Source organism: Taudactylus pleione, unplaced genomic scaffold, assembly GCF_031769625.1.
Source record: "Taudactylus pleione unplaced genomic scaffold, aTauple2 ptg000198l, whole genome shotgun sequence".
Classification (NCBI taxonomy): Eukaryota; Metazoa; Chordata; class Amphibia; order Anura; family Myobatrachidae; genus Taudactylus; species Taudactylus pleione.
Window position 1 is genome coordinate 11443917 of NW_028284600.1, and position 22970 is coordinate 11466886.

Below are 22970 nucleotides of genomic sequence, written 5' to 3' on the forward strand. Positions count from 1 at the left end.
CCAACTTCATGAATTGCGATTCTACATATGTCATTTACTTGCTTACCTGTGGCTGTGGACTACTCTATGTGGGTCGTACTACGAGACCATTAAAAAGACGCTTCTTGGAGCATCGCCGAAATATTATTAATAAAGTCACCACACATAGCTTATCTTCACATTATGTGAGAGAGCATAATAGTGATCCACGGACACTTAGAATTATAGGACTTGAACACATTCAGAAAACCCAAAGAGGCGGAGACAGGTTTAAAATCCTTTGTCGTCAGGAGGTCTTCTGTATGTTCAAATTGAACTCTCTACATCCAGAGGGCCTCAATGAATCTATAGAACTTAATTCATTCATATAACTGGGGTGGAGGAGAATAGATAGATAGGGTCCCCTTCATCTGTTCCCTGCCACAACAAGGATGAATAGATATTTATACCTCCTCAGGTTTTTATCTTCATGTCTTCTCTACATATAATGTTAGTCATTTAGATTTGTTAGTCTCTTGGTATCTGTATAAGTGGTATAATTTTCCACTAATTATTGTACTATTTGTTTACTACTAAATATTATATTATGTAGGAACCTCGGCAGATATAGAGACCCATTGATGTGATCTATTGTGATGATACATACTGCCTTTTTGAGTGAACATGCCCCATGCCCATGAGCTATTTAAATTATATCTATGGGCTTTTATCACTAGGAATAAGTGATTGAAGCAAATTAGATGATTCATGATATGCCTTTAAGATAATATTTGGGAGCTTTACTAAACGGTTTATAAGAATAACGTGAAGGATGTATCCCTTAGTATAATAGATATTCCAGTTCTCTTAGGATTGATTTGTATCTCGACTCATTATCTTAGATGAACTAGAATCATAACCATTCAGACGTATGGTCTTTACATATATTAAGAGTGGATCGGGAATTCCACATAACAGATGAATCACAATATAATATATGATAAGGGATTATATAAAATCCAGGATAATAAATATTGTTATTATACGATTACTGTGTGTTTTTAAATAAACAATCCTCTTTGAGCATCATGGATACGAGTCACGTGGTGTTTGTTTACATCACGTGACTTGCTATTACGACTTTAACGCTGGAGCTTAATGGAGACCTTCTGTAACTAATCACCATGTTTAAACTCTGTATACCTAGCAACAGACGCTAGTGATGGTGACGTAATTTGACCACGTGATGTATGTTTACATCACGTGATTAAGCATCCCGATCTGACGTGGGAATGAAATAGAAGTTTCTATAGGCCGCACGGAGTCACGTGTGCCAGTACGGACAACATGTGACCAGATGCCGATCTCTATACCCGTCCAGATCGGGTAACTTTTAATGTTTTTAAAATGTATATTTGTATTATTTTATGCCAGCTATGAGAGAACTTAGCGGTTTCATTTATACTATGTCACTGACAATGGGAATTTGTTTAGATTTTCTATACGGCTTGATTGATTTATTCCAGCTGTTAGCTACAGCTGATTGTCATTTTAATTTAGATATGGGTATATAAAGCCCTATCATTGTATCATGGGGATCATGCTACTGAGGAAGCTGTGGGATCTACCACAGCGAAACGCATTTGGCACCCCTTTATTATACAGCACTTGGATTCCTATGTGGATTATACTCTCCGGACCAGCGGTATTTATCATTTTCCAGCTCCAGCCATTTACAACCGTCAGCATGCCAGTGCAAGAAATTCTGCACCACCTATAGGCTGTGGACATCTTACTAAGTCTGGTAAATATATCATCGTTTTCCAGCTCCAACCATTCACAATACGTCAGCATGCCAGTGCGAGGATTTCTATACTGTTTATAGGCTGTGGACATCTAATCAAGTCTGGTAATATATCAGCTGGATATTATTCCGGATCCACCTGTGTAGGCCAGTGACTGTTACAACATTCCCCTATATCTCTCACTACAATGTGAATGAAATATATATTTATTTTATACTCAGTTATTATTTGAGATTGGTTTACACCATTCATTCTATGGATATTTTTCTTTCTTTTTGATTTGGACACTAATTTATTTATTTTTATTATTATCATTTTTTATGTACTGTTATTATTTATTTACACTGTTTATTATTTATTTATTTTTTATTACTATTATTATTTTTTTGATTATTGTCATTGTATCGGTTTTATTGATTGCTATTTCTCTGTCCAGATTGTGGACATCATATTAAATTATTTTTTCAATCAAGCCGTATAGAGTTATGTAGTAGTTCATGATAATATATATTGATTTATGATCTATGCCATGTTGGTTTTAATCTACATATACTGATAGATTTTCTAGCGCTGTTCATACCTATCTTTTTCTATATACCTAGAGTCTGGCAGCGATTGGTGGATACAGACAGGTTGTCTGGCAGTGGCATTCAGAGTGGAGCAAGGCACAGCATGCAGATGGAGTATGCATCTCTGCAGCCCTTGAGAATCAGGATCACACCTGTGATTCCAATTAAGACTAGCAATGCTCACAGGCAGAGCAGGGTCCATGTGTTTAATCAGTGTGGGGAGGTGAGAGCTCTGCACACACAGATATGTAACAGCCAGCATGATTCAGCCAGAGCAGATGTCCCAGGAGAATTACAAACACAGATCCATGGAGCATCTGGCAGAGGTAAGTCACAAAAGGTAAAAACTAGCCAGGATTGTGACAGTACCCCCCTCTTCATGGGTGGACTCTGAACACCCAAATAAATACATAGGAGAACATGAAAAAATGAGACACCCAGGAAACTGAAAAACTTTCTTCCAAACATGACATTACAGGAGCTTCAAACATAGGGGCACCATCACTCTAGAAACATCTCTTTAGACATCCTCTTAATTCTTACATTTATTGGGATACCAGGAGTGGAAATTCTTCAAAGGGGATGGTTCAAGACCTTCGTCGATTCTTCTTTCTGCTGCGAGAACATTTTGTGCCAACCAACGGACTTGGGATCTCTGGTAACTCCTGTGGAAACACATGACTGGAAAGGACAGGGTCAAATGGCAGATGGTTTTCAGGGAATGGAGAATTATCATATGCAGGATCGAGTTCAGACTCCGAGTCAGTATCTAAAAGGTAAAATCGAAGGCTTAGTAGGACTTGAACATTGATAGGACTCCTGGGAGGAACTAAGCAAAATATAACCAATTTTGATGGTGTTTTGGGAGTTACCGCAGTATGAAGAGGACAAGGAGGTGGGCGCACATCTCATGTTCAGGGAAGTGGAGGACTCAGCAGAGGATGATTCTTTAGTAGGACCGACAGACAGCTTGGACCGATTTTCAGAACTGAGAATTTCACTAGAATTTCATTTGACAGGTTTAAGACCAAATTCTTTAATAACAGCTTCACTGAAAGTCTTTATTTTTAGAAGCACAGGATCTTTAGACTCGATGAGAGGATTGGTCCAGTCCAACGCCTTACCTCTAAAGGAAGAGAGAAGGTACTTAGTAAAGTTGGTAGGAGTGATACCACAAGCTGGATCTGCTTCCATGATTGCAGCATATTGCTCCAGTATTGCAAAGTATTACGATAAGTCCCCATCAAAATATATGTATCCTGGAGTATCCAATGAAGTTTGTTTGTTTGAGGATTGTGGAGCACATTCTGGTGCAGGGCTGGAAGAGACTTGAGGATGCTCTGATTGTTGAGGAATCAAAATAACTGAAGTTGACAGCTGTTCGGTACTTGGACCAACTAAAGGAACTGGAAGGAGTCCTGAGGAGCCAGAGACAGCAGCTTCAACATTCGAGGCTGAGAACAGGCTACAGAAACTGTCATCCTCTGGAATGATATTTTCAGGAGATGCTGAACAGGAGCCATGATCAGGATTAGTAGTACATGCATGATCAGGATTAGTAGTACATGACACTTCTCCCTGGGAACTGGAACCTGGAACCCACTCCTGGGGCATGAGACTTGAGACCACCTCCTGGGGTGCGATACTTGAGGCCCCTTGCTGGAGTGTGAGACTTGAAACCCCCTCTTGGAGTATGAGATTTGAGACCCCTTGCTGGGGTGCGAGACTTGAGACCCCCTCCTGGGGCGTGAGACCTGAGACCCCCTCCTGGGGCACGATACCTGAGACCCCCTCCTGGGGTGCGAGACCTGAGACCCCCTCCTGGGGCGCGAGACTTGAGACCCCTTCCTGGGGCGCAAACTTGAGACCCCCTCCTGGGGTGTGAGACTTGAAAGCCCCTCCTGGGGTGCGAGACTGGAGGCCCCTTCCTGGGGTGCGAGACTGGAGGCTCCTACCTGGTGTGCGAGACTGGAGGCCCCTTCCAGGGGTGCGAGACTTGAGACCCCCTCCTGGGGCATAATTCTTGTGACCCTCTCCTGGGGTGAGAGACTTAAGGTCCCCTCCTGGAGTACAGAACTTGACACTCCCTGTTGGAGTATGGGACCCAAAATCCATTCTGGGGAAGCTGACTCGACTTTTCCTTTTGGGGTATGGAACATGAACCCCCCTTTTGGGATGCGAGGACAGAGACTTCCTCCTGGGGTGAGTGACTCAAAACCCCTTCTTGGGTTACGAGACTTGGGGACCCTCCTGGGGTTGAGACTCTGGAGACCCCTCCTGGGGTTGCCAACTGGAGTCCCCTACCAGAGCAGGCAGAATCCGGGCTGGGACCGGAATAGGCAGAATCCGGGACGGGACCGGAACAGGCATAATCCGGGATGGGACCGGAACAGGCAGAATCCGGGATGTGACCGAACAGGCAGAATCCGGGACGGGACCGGAACAGGCATTGAGATGTTGACATATTGTTATACTGCTGGAATTGCAAAGGGAACAGCCTTTGATAAAGTGGTCAGAAGCTCCACAATAGCGACAGAGATGTAAATCTTTATGCCGCTGGCGTTCAGCCACAGAGAGCTTGGAGCGCGGGTAACTTCGATGTCTCACTTTACTTGGCATGGAAGAATCTTTGGTTCTTAGAGATTCCAAGACAGAGTTTTTAGTTGAGATAGAGGTAGCTCTAAGAAATTCAGGAATGATCTGAAAGATTTTGTTGAGTAGAGCCTGTATCTGTTCCAGCAGTTGATGGAAAGTAGTTAGGGGTTCAGGTAAGATTTGGGTATCATCTAGCCGGTTAGTCAGAATTTGCAGAAGCTGTAGTACTTGATGCTGTACCACCTCCTGTGAATCCAAATGAGTGATTAGGTTACGGAAAGCACTTGATCCAGGATTTGGTGCTTGATCCGCTACCATCATTAGGCTTGAACATACTGTCACAGTTGGTGCTAGTGAGTTACCTGTATCAGGTGATGAACTGGAATCACTGGAGGCCGGCTGGACTGGAACCATGGTTAACATGAATAGCTCTTTTATTATAAGAAGTGGGTAGCAGTGAGAACTGCCTTTGGTGATGAGTGACTGGAACTGGAAACTGGAGACGTTGGAATGAGACCAGAAGGAACTTGGAGGGACCGGACTGGGATCGGCAGGTAGGCTGACTGAGCTGGTTGGGGTACCAGTAGATGAGCTTGCAGATGGATGGTAGCACGGAAGCTACTTGGTGCAGCTAATGAGCCGTGAGGTAAGTGGACTTGGAGGAACCGGACTGGGACCGGCAGGAAGGCTGACTGAGCTGGTCGGGTTACTAGTAGATGGGCTTGCAGATGGATGGTAGTGTGGAAGCTACTTGTTGTGGCTTGGGAAGCCACGGGTAGACGTTGGTAGCTGGGTGGCTACGTGGAGCGGCTGGATAGCCGTGGGTAGATGCTGGTATCTGGGTAGCTACGTGGAGTGGCAGGATAGCCGTGGGTGGACGCTGGTATCTGGGTGGCTACGTGGAGCAGCTGGATAGCCGTGGGTAGATGCTGGTAGCTGGGTAGCTACGTGGAGCGGCTGGATAGCTGTGGGTAGACGCTGGTAGCTGGGTGGCTTCGTGGAGCGGCTGGATAGCCGTGGGTAGACTCTGGTAGCTGGGTGACCAAGTGGAGTGGCTGGATAGCCGTGGGTAGACACTGGTAGCTGGGTAGCTACGTGGAGTGGCTGGATAGCCGTGGGTAGACGTTGGTAGCTGGGTGGCTACGTGGAGCGGCTGGATAGCCATGGGTAGACGCTGGTAGCTGGGTAGCTACGTGGAGTGGCTGGAGCCATGGGTGAGAGATGGTAGCGTGGAAACTACTTGGTGCGGCCTGGGAGCCGTGGGTGAGAGATGGTAGCGTGGAAGCTACTTGGTGCGGCCTGGGAGCTGTGTGGAGAAGCTGGTAGTGTGGAAGCTACTTGGAGTGACCTGGGAGCCATAGGTGAGAGGATGGTAGCGTGGATAGCTACTTGGTGCGGCCTGGGAGCCGTGGGTGAGAGATGGTAGCGTGGAAGCTATTTGGTGCGGCCTGGGAGCCGTGTGGAGAAGCTGGTAGCATGGAAGCTACTTGGAGCGGCCTGGGAGCCATAGGTGAGAGGCTGGTAGCGTGTATAGCTACTTGGTGCAGCCTGGGAGCCGTGGGTGAGAGATGGTAGCATGGAAGCTACTTGGTGCAGCCTGGGAGCCGTGTGGAGAAGCTGATAGCATGGAAACTACTTGGAGCGGCCTGGGAGCCGTAGGTGAGAGGCTGGTAGCATGGATAGCTGAACGCAGCAGGCTTACGGATAGCACTGGTCTAGGAACCAGCTGGAGCCTGGAACATACTGGCACACAGAGGTACAGCTATAGCACAAGCAGTACACCACGGTACGTAACAAGATGTTCAAGCCCTGAGTGCTATTAGAGGAGGATCTATATACCTAGAGTCTGGCAGCGATTGGTGGATACAGACAGGTGGTCTGGCAGTGGCATTCAGAGTGGAGCAAGGCACAGCATGCAGAGGGAGTATTCATCTCTGCAGCCCTTGAGAATCAGGACCACACCTGTGATTCCAATTAAGACTAGCAATGCTCACAGACAGAGCAGGGTCCAGGTGTTTAATCAGTGTGGGGAGGTGAGAGCTCTGCACACACAGAGATGTAACAGCCAGCATGATTCAGCCAGAGCAGATGTCCCAGGAGAATTACAAACACAGATCCATGGAGCAGCTGGCAGAGGTAAGTCACAAAAGGTAAAAACTATCCAGGATTGTGACACTAAGGGTCTGATTCTGCGGTGGACGTATGTTGCAGCATCATTTGCAGCACTGTGACTGTGTCTTCATGCTAATGCTAATGTAGCACTTATTAAGATGTATCATACGGTTGCAGATTAGAGATTTCACCAGCCCTATTGATGCTCAGGATCTCTGTCTGAACATGGCCACCTGGGTCAGTTACATCTGTATCTTTAGACACACCCACGATGGTTAGCCCCCCCGTAACCATCCACAAAAGTCCAAAGAAATTGCATCTATCTGCGTGCAATCTTGATCTGTGTCTTTGTGCCATAGCCATTGGATCACATGCACAGTACAACTCAGCCTGTAAACATCAGCACCTTGCGGCCGACATCGCCACAGTGTCCACCTCTGAATCAGATCCATATTGTTGTACCAATATCACCTGATTACTGGACGTGATTATAATATGATATTCAGTGGTGTAACTCCAAGAGGCATGGAAATTGTGCATCTCACACTCTCAGATGTGGGGGGTAAGGGTTCAGAGGTGTCATGAGGGGAAACAAATACTGACCCCTTGAGCTGTGAATGGAGTTTCCACCACATTTTGTGCATCTCTTTGACAATTTAGACAAGTGAGTCTTTTTATTGGGGGAGTGGAGTCATATGATCTTGCCTTGGGGTTATTGAGTCAGATGATCTTGCCTTGGGGTTATTGAGTCGGATGATCTTGCCTTGGGGTTATTGAGTCACATGATCTTGCCTTGGGGTTATTCAGTCACATGATCTTGCCTCCATGTGCTGAAATCGAAGTTCCACTGTAGATGACTTGGTCAGCAAAAATAATTTGAATCACCCTAACTGTATCACACTAGCGCCAGGATTGCGATCACACAGATAGTGAGGTCAGAGCCAAATATAATATATTGCATATTCTATCTCTCTGTCTTTGTACCATACACCTATTTACTGTCACCTTCTATGGAAATTAAAGAGACCACAGATCCACTTACACTACCCTAACTGTGCAAGCTTGACAACACAGACTACTACACAGTTAGCTGGACTCCCCCAGCTTCTAGCAATTAATAACAGTTATAGCTTAAACTTACCAATCTTATAGCTTCCTAAATGATTGGGTTGTGGATAGAGATGAGTTGTTCGGTTTTGCTGAAAACCGAACACACCCGAACTTTGGGGTTCCAAGTCAAACCAAGTCCTGGCTCGGATCACTTTGGTCTTCCGAGTAGTACCGAGACCCGACTCAGGTTTCTCACCAAGTTCAGAACTTGGATCTATAGTAAAAAACAATCTTGCAAATTTGGGATTGCATTTAAGTCCCTTACTTGTGATCTCATGTGCTGTGAGTTTGTAAAAATTAACTGGTAATTACTGGATGTTTATTAACCAGCAAACTAATGTCAGGTATATTTTTATAATTACTGATGCACCCAGCTAGTTTACAAATATTAATTTTCTGTCAAAATGGATACCATATGGTTTTGGTCTTTGATCTCTTTTTGTCTGATTACACCTTTTAGTTAGATGGCTGAATGTTTATCCCTGCATAACCCTGCTGTATTCGGTGCCAACTTCACAATTACATGTAATCAATAAGCAGCCACATACTGTACAAAAGGCTTTGTTTATAATTCTTGTTCAGTTACTCGTGCTTCCTGGTCACAGGATGTCCTCAGAGACCAAACCTTTTCTACAGAGTGAAATTAACATTCTAATGATTTGTGTGAGACATATTTATAAACTAATGTCCTATGAAAAACATAACTCGCAATATGTCCTAATATACCCATACTGCATCTGTACAGTCATTTTGTGCCCACCATTTTCTACAGTATATAATTTTAATGTATGTTTCTATTTCTTTCAGTACTGAAGAGATTTGAACTACATTTGAACATACCATCCAATATAGCATTGACAGATAAATCCTTTCACCTAGAGGCTTGTGGCAGGTAAGAAGAACCGTATTTTTATAGCATGACTCCACACACTCATACCCTCCTCTTCCATCATCACTAGATTTTATTTATGTATTTATTTAATCTTACACATCTGAAAGTTAAGAGGAACAAACTAAAAAAAATTTTTGACAGATAAAATGATCCAGAGATTCCGATTTCCTATACATACACTACACAATTATCAGTTTTATATGAACAATGAATTTTTTGGGTGATGTCTTTTAGATGCAGCTAGACAGGCGATCTCTGTACACACTGTATATGCTACACAACGCAAGCTGGTCTGGACCGGCAAACGCCGTGCAGCACTCCGGACACCGGTAGCCAATCTATTGGATTTATGAGCGACCGTCTGCTCTGGGTGCTGTGTACACACTGTGTAATAATTGGACTGATCAGCCTGATAATTGCACAGTGTGTACCTATCATATCACAGTAGTCCTAGATGCTGAGAAATTTACACAGTGTTAACCTCTTAGTTCCAGATTCCTGGCTGCACAGAAGTCGGCTTCAAGTGCGGCCGCATTGCATGCTCATAAGTAAATGGTGATCGTTGCCAAATATTCAGAGTAGTATGCACCTATGCGGCCACATCCCCTCCATCTATCTGCTTACAAATGTGTCTATCATGACTGTCAGTGCGTATTTGCTCCAATTTGTCATGGTCGTGCATAAATAAGCCACTACGTGCGAGGAGACTTGCAGTGTCTGCGGCTTGTCAGATCTATTGTAAATGCTGTGTGACTGGCCAAGGTGCATCGATGGTACCGATGTTTACACTGAAAAGCGACATTGGACGCATATGAGAAAGCAGCAGTAGACATCTTTGTGCTGGCTGAATTTTGGCAAGCATTAGCCTATTTTCGCACGGAAGAGATAAAAGTGGTATTGTGTCCTCTTGCATGCAATCATAGCGATGTAGAATTTGTTTATGGATGTGCCGGTAACCTGTCACAGTGTCATTAGCAAGGACTTTTACCCCCCACCCATATGTATTTAAACAAGTAAACTTTAATACATTTATTACAAAGTCCATATATTCCACATAATCAGAATGGTGTTTATACAAAATACTGTGTAATATTCACAACTTTTTATTTTACCCACATAATTGGTGCTGTCACATGGGATGAGACCGCAGCCAGCTATGCTTTAGCTGCCACACTGTGCAATCCTACTGCGTCCCCTGGTATATAAGGAGGAAATCCGTTCTGTGCAGAATGCAATTCCTCCTGCTTGTCCGACTCCCCCATCAGTGATACGGCTGTCACTGCTGAAATTGCCTCCAAGAGTACGGGGACAAAGTGCAAAGAGGGGAACTTCATGCCTCCTTCAAGCACTATTTGGCTGATCTCTGCAAATGCAGAGATCAGCTGTAGCAGGAAGGACTGATGATCAGTCCCCTCTGGACCATGCGGGGGTGGCAGCGGGTACAAATTGCCTGGGCTTGCTGGAGGGGCCTGAGTCCGGCACTGCTCCCTCCCCCTCTTTCATCACAGCAGCCCAGCACATGCTGCTGTGTGCTGGGCTGCACTGGGAGACTGCTCGCCAGTGGCGTAACTAGGGTATTTGGAGCCCAGGACAAATTTTAAAATGGAGCCCCCCACCTATGTGTGCGCGCCACAGGCGCACGTGGCAAAAAATGGGTGTGGCTACTGAAAAATGGGGCGTGTGAACATGACACACACCCCTTTCTTGTCACTGTGAACATTTCTTTCCATTTGCACCTTAATGCAGTGCCCCTTATACAGTCCCCCATATGCAGTGCCGCTAGTAGTGGTCCCCTTTATGCAGGCCCCCAGTAGTGCCGCTTATACTGTACCCCCACTAGTGGTCCCCCTTATGCAGCTCCCGATTAGTTCCCCTTATACAGGCCCCCAGTAGTGGTCCCCCATATGCAGTGCCCCTTACACAGTGCCCCCTGTAGTGGTCTCCCTTATGCAGCCCCCCCATTAGTTCCCCTTATACAGTGCCCCCAGTGGTGATCCCCCATATGCAGGCCCCCAGTAGTGATCCCCCATATACAGGGTCCCCTTATACAGTGCCCCCAGTAGTTGTCCCCCTTATGCAGTGCCCCCTGTAGTGGTTCTCCCTTTTCATTACACTGAAATGAAACAAAAGAAAAATACTTACCTGTATCCACGCTCCTGCTCCCGCCGCCATCCGCACGTCCATCCTCCCGGGCTGGGCCGCTCTGCATCATGGGAGAGACGTCATGACGCCTCTCCCATTACCCACTGCAGGAGCCGAACGGAAGCCCGGCTCTTGCAGTGGGCGCGCAGCAGTCAGTGAGAGTCTATCTGACTCTCATTGGCTGCTGATTCACACACACATCTCTGCCGCTCCGCGGGGATGTGTGTGCAGCAGCAGCCAATGACAGTCTGTCTGACTCTCATTGGCTGCTGATTAACACACATTGCCGCCAGCACTGGCGGCGATGTGTGTTAATCAGCAGCCAATGAGAGTGTGTTATGCACAGCCTGAGCCCGCCTGCCACCCTCCTCCTGGCGCTATTGGGCAGGCGCTCAGGGGGAGGGAAGGGGCTCAGCTGTGCAGCACAGGACCGGCGCTGGAAGCCTAGAGCCGGTCCTGAGTAAATGTGTAGTGCTGACCGCACTCACTGCGGTCGGCGCTACACTGGCTAACTAGGGCGGGCCGGTACGGTGGCCGGCAGCGCCCCCCCCCGCGCCGCCGGTCCCACGGCACCCTGGGCACGTATCCCGCTCGCCCTGCCCTAGTTACGCCACTGCTGCTCGCAGCTGCTAAGAAGCAGCCACAGCAGTCTCCTATGACTGTGGGGGAGCGATCAAGCTGATTGTGCCCCCACTGCTTATGCACCGGGCTGAGGGGGCTCAGAGTTCCTCCCTCTGCAGCGCGCAGCGTCGCTTTGTGGCGCTGCAAAATTTATTGGTTTATAAGCCCCCCCATTAGTTCCCCTTATACAGTGCCCCCAGTGGTGATCCCCCATATGCAGGCCCCCAGTAGTGATCCCCCATATACAGGGTCCCCTTATACAGTGCCCCCAGTAGTTGTCCCCCTTATGCAGTGCCCCCTGTAGTGGTTATCCCTTTTCAGTGCCCCCTGTAGTGGTCCCCCCTGTGCAGTGCCCCCAGTAGTGAGCCCCTTATATAGTGCCCCGAGTAGTAGTCCCTCCTATTCAATGCCCTTTATATTGTTCCCCCAGTAGGAGTCCCCCTTGATGCAGTTCCCCCTGTAGTAGTCCCCAGTAGTGGTCCCCCACACTGCAGTGCCCCCAGTAGTATCCCCCCCAGTGGGAGTCCCCAGTAGTGGTCCCCCACGATGCAGTGCCCACAGTAGTATCCCCCCCCAGTAGTAGTCCCCCCCTGAAGAAGTGCCCCCAGTAGTGGTCCCCCCAGTAGTGTTCCCCCCAGTAGTGGTCCCCCCGAAGCAGTGCCCCAGTAGTATCCCACCCAAGTAGTTGTCCCCAGTAGTGTTCCCCCACGATGCAGTGCCCACAGTAGTATCCCTCCCCCAGTAGTAGTCCCCAGTAGTGGTCCCCCCGAAGCAGTGCCCACAGTAGTATCCCTCCCCCAGTAGTAGTCCCCAGTAGTGGTCCCCCCCGAAGCAGTGCCCCCAATAGTATCCCCCCCAGTAGTGGCCCCTCCCCTGAAGCAGTGCCCCCAGTAGTATCTCCCCCCAGTAGTAGTCCCCAGTAGAGGTCCCCCCCGAAGCAATGCCCCCAGTGGTAGTCCCCAGTAGTGGTTCTCCCTCACCTGAAGCAGTGCCCCCAGTAGTATCCCCCCCAGTGGTGCCCCCAGTAGTAGTCCCCTCCTTTGTAATAGAGCGCGCCCCCCCCCCCCGAAATACACACTGAAATGAAACAAAAGAAAAATACTTACCTGTATCCACGCTCCTGCTCCCGCCACCATCCGCACGTCCATCCTCCCGGGCTGGGCCGCTCTGCATTATGGGAGAGACGTCATGACGTCTCTCCCATTACCCACTGCAGGAGCCGGACGGAAGCCCGGCTCTTGCAGTGGGCGCGCAGCAGTCAGTGAGAGTCTATCTGACTCTCATTGGCTGCTGATTCACACACACATCTCTGCCGCTCCGCGGGGATGTGTGTGCAGCAGCAGCCAATGACAGTCTGTCTGACTCTCATTGGCTGCTGATTAACACACATTGCCGCCAGCACTGGCGGCGATGTGTGTTAATCAGCAGCCAATGAGAGTGTGTTATGCACAGCCTGAGCCCGCCTGCCACCCTCCTCCTGGCGCTATTGGGCAGGCGCTCAGGGGGAGGGAAGGGGTACAGCTGTGCAGCACAGGACCGGCGCTGGAAGCCTAGAACCGGTCCTGAGTAAATGTGTAGTGCTGACCGCACTCACTGCGGTCGGCGCTACACTGGCTAACTAGGGCGGGCCGGTACGGTGGCCGGCAGCGCCCCCCCCGCGCCGCCGGTCCCACGGCACCCAGGGCACGTATCCCGCTCGCCCTGCCTAGTTACGCCACTGCTGCTCGCAGCTGCTAAGAAGCAGCCACAACAGTCTCCTATGACTGTGGGGGAGCGATCAAGCTGATTGTGCCCCCACTGCTTATGCACCGGGCTGAGGGGGCTCAGAGTTCCTCCCTCTGCAGCGCGCAGCGTCGCTTTGCGGCGCTGCAAAACTTATTGGTTGTTTTTCTTTCCTCGAAGGGGGCGTGGCCACACCTCCCACGATTAGACCACACCCCCTTTTACCTGGGCCCGCCGAGGCTCTCGGAGGGCCTGACCATGCTTGGCTGCGCTCTGCAAGATGGTAATTTGGGAGGGTTGTGGGTGAAATTGCATTAATTTACTGTGACCAAATTTATTGTAAAAATATTAAAAGTCATAAGCAACAACATGTCATATTGCATGTTATATTCTCATAAAAGCAATAACATATTACAGTCTGTCGACTTCGGTCACCTCACAGATCGTTCAAAGACCACCTGCCTATAACTCCTACCTCAATAGATGTAAAATAAATTACGTGTAATATTGAATAAAGTTATTAAATTGGGTTCTGGTCCTGCAGTTATAACACTGTTTAAACCTAAGAAGGGATAGATTATAAGGTAGAATCATCATATTTATCTCATCTCTCCACTTTCAAGTTACACCTATGGAAAACCAGTACAGGGCTCCGTTAACCTCACAGTCTGTCCTACTGAAAATTACGGTGCTTGGCATTATGGCAGCAGCAGTGAGGAAGATGATGAAAAACACTCAGATCAATGCATACGAATGCAGGATGTTAAGGTGAGAAAAGCCCTTTTAAGGATTAGTGTAGACTGATTAACAGAATCTAAATGTATAAGTACAGTAGTCATACTGATTTGTACAGAAAATATTGTTATTCTTTCCCATTTAATTCATTTGTTGAGACTCAGGCCCTCATTCAGAGGCGCTCGCAAGAAGCGAGCGCTCGTTCTGAATGAGGGCGGCTGCTTCATTTTTGAAGTGCGGCCTCCTGGTCGTTAGGTAAGCTGTGGGTTATGGTTAGGTTGATGGTCGCGATGGTGAACACCATCGCGACCATCGGGGCTTGCGACAAGACTCTAAGGTTGGGTATTGGCAGGCGATGTCAGTGCGGCTACCCACAAAACGGCAGGCGTTCCTTAAGGAACGCCTCCGTTTTGGAAACCACCCCCCAGCCCGCCTACAAAACGGGGCGAGCTGTCGATCAACATCGACAACCGCCCCTTTTGTAGAGAGCTCCGGAGCAAGAGAGTTTCTCTCTCGCTCCGGGGCTTGCGCACGCGCAGGGCTAACTGTCGACCCGGTTGCGAGCACATCAGTGCTTGCGACCGGGTCTGAATGAAGGCCTCAGTGTGATCTATGTGGTATATCAATAGCACTCATAAAGGAAATGTCCAGTTCTATGAAAGGATAACACTTTATAATACTAGTTACTATAATATATAATAACAGTTAGGACTAGCCCAGACAGAGACAGCTTTGTCAAAGACATAATTGGGCAAAATTTTGTGTATTTCTTGTATAAAATACAAACTAAGTCTATAATTTAGCAATAAAATAGGAAAAAGTTTATTTCTATATAAGAAGTTACAGGTTTTCCTAATTAAAAGTGTCCGCACAGTATCTATGGAAATGTGTAATTATTTTTGCTAAAGTACCGTTTCAAAAAATACATTGATAATGTTGTATTGTAGCCACAATACATTCAGGCAAATTAAAGGAGCAGCAGTGATATTTAACAGTGTAAATTTTGCTTGTGAGCTTCTCACTCTCAGAGGCCTATTCGTTATTCTTCAAAGTAGGAGAAAATATTTATTTTCATCTACTTGTGTAAAACTTAAGTAGCTGCCTGATTCATTAGCTAACTCAGGGGATTTCACTGAAATCTCCTGCTTACTTGTCAGCCCGAAACGGAACACAGGTCCCATATACTAGCATAGGCTCCTCCTTATATCCCCATTCATCAAACTCTGAAAATACATAATTTTCAGAATCTGATTGTGAGAACGGACATCATTTTTAGAACAAGTTAGAGGACTTAATATAGTATTGGAGGTTTGGTGTTCAAATCCCTTGCTTGGAGTGTCAGTGGCAAACGCAGGATTTCTAGAGGGGGGTTTCCAAATGCCTGATTTTAGAGTGAGTGTGGCCAGTCCATAGGGAGGGTAGAATTAGCACTTAACCAGCTTTAATATGCATCATACAAAGTATATTGTGTGTCATAATTCCAGCATATAGAGGACCAGTGATCACAGTAAGCCATTAAATGCGGCAGTAGGGCCATCCTGCCTGAGCTGAATGTTTGTATTTTAGATGTGGGCACCATTCCAGAGCATTAGAGCAAGTCCGGGAGCCTGGGAGCAGCAGAATAACCTAGCGGTGTCCTGGACATATATGTACATATTGGGCTCTATAGCAGCACATCCCTAACAGTGAATGTTTTCAAGATCTCCTAGTTGGTGCACAGGTTATTTATAAAGGTGCATACACACGTAACGATTTTTTGAACAATTTAACTATAACGAAGTCGTTATCGTTCAATCGTTGAAAAAATCGTTGAGTTTCTGAGTTATAACGATGAGCGATTATCGTATAGTTTGTAGTTCATTCTAACTCACCAACTGAACGATTTTCATTAAGGGAAGTTACAAAAATCGTTTGTAGTTTAAAAAAACGTTCATTACACTTTAAAAAATCTGACAGAAAATCGTTCATAAAATCGTTCATAAAATCGTTGGTAACAAAATCGTTGTTTGTGTATGCAGCTTTACTGGCTGATACATGTTACAAGATCCACAGGTGGTGCTAATTATTTCATTTGTGATACTGAGAAGAACTTGCAGCACTAGCAAAATTCTATTATATTACTATTTCTATTGTGGTCATGGAGTGGGCTGGGGAGGGGTGTTTCCAAGCAAATGGAAACCCCCCTGCGTTTGCCTATGAGTGTCGCGTAGTTTAATAAAATGTGATTACGTAAGTGAAGGTTTTCCTTACCATGGATCAAGCACATATGTACAAGACTATATAATTACAGATGAGCAGTTACAGTGTCTGCAGCTGTGGCAATGTAACGTAGCATTTCGCATGCAGATACAGCCGCAGTCACATGCCGCATACCATTTCAATAAGCAGAAACGTCTTGTGTGTCCTATTTGCATCGATATGTGAATAAAATGCATTTGAAAAGAAAAAGTCGCACGAAAAAGACACTTGGCACTAGAAAGGCTATTTAATGAGCAAGGAGGCTAGATGTGTGTGGGCACATCTGTGCTTCTGTAGAAATGAAGGAATGACGAATATGGCCCTTGGGCCCAAAAGTTTCACTAATTTATTTTACAAAACGTTCTATGAACCAGTTACCCCACTGTCAATTGTATCATTTGGACATCAAACATGGTTCCATCCCTGAAGAAATGCAGATTTCCATGATCCCAAAGCTGAGAAAATATCATAGTGTTTGCGAAAACTATCATAGTATTGTGCTCCATAAAACTGATGTTAAAATGTAAGAAATTCAGCACACATAGCCATCCAATAACACCCCGGGTGTTCGGCTTACTTGATTTGGTGTGACAGAGGTGCATCTCTGTAGATGTTGAAAATATATTCGACCATCTTCATTGGTTGTACCAGCGTACTACCCTGATACACTTTGGTTTCAAAGGCAACATTCTCCCATCAGTTTTTTCCCTATATAAATGCTCTACAGCAAATGTTTTTAGAAATTGATTTCTATTGGATGCTTACCCTATATCAAATTATACAGGAAATACAGGTTTACCATACTCCACCTCTGCCTCCTCCCCAATAGTCAAGTGGTTCAAATGACACAAGTATGTTACTGATGAGGAAGGGGCTACATACATCCTAGCTTCCCGTCTGGCCCCATTGCCTGTATCTTCAAAACCTCCATGCTTGCTGCTCTTATATGCATTGCCTTTTCCTTTGGTGTAATTAATCTATGTTACTGTAACCTTTAATGGGTTCCCCCTTATAACCCCCTCCCACCTTCTGTTTTCTATAAACTACTCTCCATATTTATACTTTTGAAACTTTTTCAGAAAAAAACGATTGATGATAAAATGTGTTAGTCAGTAATAAATACACCTGTGCTCTAGCCCGGAGTATGGGAGACATGCACTGTTAGGGTTCCGTGAGGACTGAAGTTGGTCTACATCACGTGATACTGTATATCTGTGGTTCCAATTGTAAATTGCATTTTGTACTGTAGGAAAATTATAAAATATGTTATTTTAAATACAGCAGTGGATGGATGGATGGATGGATGGATGGATGGATGGAGGAATGTATTGTCTGTTTAGATCTACTCCAGCTGCATTTTCCTTTTCTTATTGGCTTCACTCTTCCTATTATAAATAAAGGAAACTCACGATAATTAAATTCTGGGTGCATCTGAATACCCGGGATTACCTTCTCATGAGAAAGGCACTTGTTATATGGGAAAGCAATGTAAAGAGAGGGGCTCAAGTTCTCCGCTAGTTGTCTTTGTGTGTAATACTATTTTTCTGTGTCAATCCTTTGTGAAACTCTTTAGTGTATTTTCTGTAATGGCTATACCACTTATGATACCACAACTATGCTGGCTGACATGCTGTCCAGATTGCTATTTTTGTGTTTTCTAACTTTAATACTCAAATTCTGGTTAAACCATTGTGGCATACAATCTATCTCTTTCCGTTTAGCTCCTTTGCTTGCTTATTTTTAATAGTATTGTTAACCCATCTCAATTTATTGTTTTTTTTCCTAGGTTCAGTGGGCTTCCAATCCCTATACCATCATGTTCCCCTTCTTAAACCCCTACTTTTCCATCCAGCCTAACCATACTCTCCTTGCATCTCTCCATCAATGGGGAGGATTTCTGCTTACAGTATTTTTGGCTTCCTCTGATTACTTAATCATGCATTTATATTATATATACTTTTGATTTTGTCTTTTATAGACTGACAGCAAAGGATGCCTATCCAAAGGTATTGACCTTAGTCTTCTCAAACTTTCAAAATCAAGTTCACAGTATTTACAAGTTTCATCTTCACTGATAGAAGATGGCACAGGTAAGAATTAAGAAGGAAATAATGATGTTGATTAAAAGGGGAAAATCTACACTAAATCCATAGCAACCTATCTGCAGTTATATTTTTTATTTCTAGTGGAAGTCAGACATTAAAGAATGTTGCCAACATTTAAAAAAAATCTTGGATATTTTACTGCTAGAGAGGTGCAAATAATCAAATTAGTCACAGGCATTTTCTAAAACGTTATAATTAAATGTATGACATGTTAATTGAACATAAATATAATGAAGGTTTTCTTTGGTACATTAAATATTCCTCTTCAATATACCTCCATAAGCCATAACATTGAAAACACTGATAGGTATTATCCACTTACAATTTCATCTGTCAAGGGATATTTTAGACAACAAGTGAACACTTAGTCCTTGAAGTTAATGTGTTGAAAGTAGGAAAAATGGGCAAGCAAAAGGATCTGAGCAATGCTGACAAAGGCCAAATTGGGATAGTTAAATGACTCTCCAGGTCTTGTGGGGTGTTCCCAGAGTGCATCGGTTAGTACCTACCAAAAGTGGTTTAAGAAAAAACAGGTAGTGAACTGGCAAGAGGGTCATGGGTGCCCATGGCTCAATAAAGTTCAGGAGGAGTGAAGGCTAGCCCAGCTGGTCCAGTCCCACAGAAGAGCTACTTTAGCACAAATTGTGTAAAAGTTAATTCTGGCTATGATAGAAAGGTGTCAGAACACACAGAGCATTTAATCTTGCATAGACTGGTCAGAGTGGCCATGCTAATCCCTATCCACCACTGAAAGTACCTACAATGGGCACATGAGCATCAGGATTGGATCATGGAGCAATAGAAGAAGGTGGCCTAATCTAATGAATCACATTTTATTTTACATCATGTGGATGGCTGGCTGCATGTGCATTGTTTACCTTGGGAAAAGATGTCACCAGGATACGCTATGGGAAGAAGGCAAGCTGACAGAGGCAGGGGGTGTACATTGGCTTCCCCTGGGTGCACAAACATGGCTGGCAGTGTGGGCGTTAGCAGCGGTGGAACCCGGCAGAGGTAAATGGCGTTAGCAGATGACTGGATGTGGTGGACGTAGCGGGCAGCAGCAGCCGCAGGGACATGGCAGCGATGTAGGCGTTAGTAGCGGTGGGGACTCGGTGACGGTGTGGGCACCTCAGCAACATTTTTGAAATTCAATATGGCCACCATGAGCCAATCATAGCTTCTGCCCCCCTCGGCTAGTTTATATAGGCCAGCGTGAGGCAGCAGCATGGCAGTCCGTCGGAAGGAAGGGAGCATGGAAGACCTCCTGATGAAAGAAGATGGCCAAAGTCCTAGTGAGTAGTGGTCATGCAAAAGAGCTCAAAGGTTGCCGTCCACTAGGCGAAGAGGACACCAGAACCCCTGGCGAGGTGGCAGTCATGAAAAAGAACTACTTGGCTGCCAACCCCTAGGGGAAGACACTGGAAGCCCTGGTGGTTTGGCAGCCATGCAAAAGAGCTAACTGGCAGCCACCCGCCAGGCAAAGATGGCGGAAGTCCTGGTGCAATGGCACCTGCCAAGCGAAGATGCCTGAATTAGGTAGCTGAATTTGTATTCTGAATGAGATGGATGTATGGCATGAGAAGGATGTTGGAACCCAGTGGGACTGTTGAGGTCACCGAATGGGAAGATTGTGGGCACTGAGTGGGATGTGTGTGCCACATAAATGCTCAGACCTAAATTGCATAGACTGCATGTGTGTATTCCAATGAGCACACAATTCTGTGAATTAGCAGCTCCATCATTTTGTGAGTGACAGCAATCTCACTCTGTGAAGGTGCTGAATCTGCAGTTAACCACAGGGTGTGATGACATACCATATCTGTATTGCGCAAGGAACATGTCCACTAAGGCGTCAGCCTTAATGATCAGAATTTCATTGCTTTTATAAATTTGAGCGGCAGAAAATTAGTAGGCTTGTGAAATATCAGATCATCTCTAAGAAGCAGGGACATGTGAAACCGTAAGGTTATTTGTCTATGGAGTATATATATATATATATATATATTTATTGTGACACAGTCAGATTAGGGGTTCCCTCTCCTGGGTAGAAGGACTCCTTTCTTACACACACCCACAGCAGCAGGGAAGCAGCACACCAGCCTGGATGCAAGTACAAGCTGGTCGGCACCAGTCTTTATTGTACAATGTCAGAAATAACATAAAGAAAACATAAACATAAATCCTAGCCCTGTCGGGGCACTAACTTCACAGGTAGTTCCCTCACTACAAGAACCTGGCAGGGCCTAATGTCCTCACCAGCAACAAAAGCACAGCACAACACTTACAGTTAGGTTTTTCCAGTGTCTCTGAGCAAACTCCCTGTCTGCTCTCCCAGGTGAGACAATCAGCCCTCAACACACTAGGCTTATATTGGCCACCCTCAGGTGGGAACCCAATCAAGCCTGTTACCAGGTTGCGAGAACCAAAACCTGGAGTGGCCGTGGGTGGAGCCCTCCCTCTCCTCTCACCCACAACCCCCAGGTCCCAAACCGGCTTTTCAAAAAGCCGAGACTCAAGCCTGCTACACTGCAGACTTTCTCCTGGGGATTTTAAACACATAGGACAGGAATCTGGGATAAATGTCCCTGCCACAGACCACTTTACCAGTGATCCTATCACATATCCCCCCCCTTTGTTTCGACCTATGGGGCTGAACAAGTGAAGCCCCCAAACAATGAACGCGTGACAACGCATCTGCTTTAAACAGGCCCCCTGGCCTGTGTTCCACCGAAAATTTAAACGTTTGTAACGCCAAGAACCATCTCGTATTACTGTCCTTATTTTCGGACATCCACTTTATGGCCAACGCCTCCTTCTCCACTGTGGCATCGGGTAGGCATCGAATTTTGAAACACTGCTCAACTTTCGGAAGTCATTGCAGAAACGCTCACTCCCGTCGGGCTTTGGAATCAACCCAATGGGACTTGACCATTCACTATGTGATTCTTCAATAACCCCTAACTCTAGCATATTTTTAATTTCTTTCGACACCGATTCTCTTTGTGCTACTGGTAACCTATAGGGCTTTAGATTTACTGGAGGGGCTCGGTCAGCCGACAGTACCGTTCTATCTTTCCAGGGATTTAACAGATTTATATGGTATATCTGTTCCGGCTTTCTTTTCCCCGGCTGGTAAACTTTGTAATTGACCTGTCCCACTCTTTCTAAGATTTCAAAGGGCCCTTGCCATTTAGCCAAAAGTTTATTTTCCACAGTGGGAACCAACACTAACACTCTGTCCCCAGGAGCAAAGCTGCGTAACCGAGCATTGTGGATGTATACCCTCTGCTGTGCCTGTTGAGCCTGTTCCAGGTGCTCTCTCACTATCGGCACCTCTATAATAGGCAATGGAACTAGTGGACACTTAAAAGGTGGTCTGGGAGAATGATACTGACACTCAGGGCAGGATGCGCAGAAGTCAGATACCTCTTTATGAAGCCCGGGCCAGAAAAACCTCTGCATTATTCGCTCAGTGGTTTTCTCTACCCCTAGATGGCCTGCCGTTATATGACCATGGGCCAGACCCAACACTGTTCTTCTGTAGGCTTTGGGAAGTATTAGTTGTTCCACAATATCTTCCCCCTTCTAAGTCACCTGATATAACAAATCCTGACACATTGCCATGTGGGGATAGGACAAAGGACTATCAGGGTCTACGGGTTTACCATCAACTACTTTTACATTCTCCCTGGCTTTTACCAAAGTAGGGTCATTCAACTGCTCCACGGCAAAGACCTCTCTTCTGACCTCTAAATCAGGCAGACGATCAACTGGCCCAACAACACGTCCCACCTCAATGGGAGGCACATCAGTTGGCGGGCCACCGTCACGCTCCGCATTCTCTAGTTCGCCAACCATAGTAGGAAAAGGGAATAACTCTGACTCAGAAGAAACTCCCTCCTCCACTATATCGACAACCTTCTCAAGTGGACCGGGGTTGTTCACTTCTGGAACAAAATGGCTTTCCCACAATTTCCAGAAGTGAGCAAAGTCTCTCCCCAATATTGCATCGTACATCAGACCAGGCACCAAACCCACAGAAACTATAGCAGAGCCACATGGTGTCTCGGTGTTCACCTCGGCAGTAACATAATATCGATTATCCCCATGTATGCAAGTCACACCAACAGTTTTCCCCTTATGCCTCAAGGGGTTCACCAGCTCAGCTTTTATAAGTGTCACCAAGCTACCAGAGTCTAACAGTGCCTCTACTCGGTTGCCATCTACAGTGAGTACACACATGTGCTTATCAGTCTCAGCCTGCCGGTCAGCCGTACAGGCTATCTGTGCAAAGAACGACCCCCTGCGGTAGACATGAGCAGTATCACATTACATAGGTTCAGTTGTAAGTGAACAATTAGCG

General features: G+C 46.0%; 1 protein-coding gene across 2 annotated transcripts in view; it reads left to right on the forward strand.

The window, feature by feature from the left end:
- The window catches only part of LOC148518862 (alpha-2-macroglobulin-like), a 167906-nt gene that overhangs the window by 27472 nt on the left and 117464 nt on the right, over window positions 1–22970 (forward strand). For both annotated transcript variants that reach the window (XM_088476976.1, XM_088476977.1), the window contains exons 7-9: window positions 8957–9041; window positions 14150–14294; window positions 18478–18589. In XM_088476976.1, coding sequence (XP_088333102.1) covers window positions 8957–9041; window positions 14150–14294; window positions 18478–18589 — 342 coding nt within the window. The remainder of the gene's footprint in view (window positions 1–8956; window positions 9042–14149; window positions 14295–18477; window positions 18590–22970) is intronic.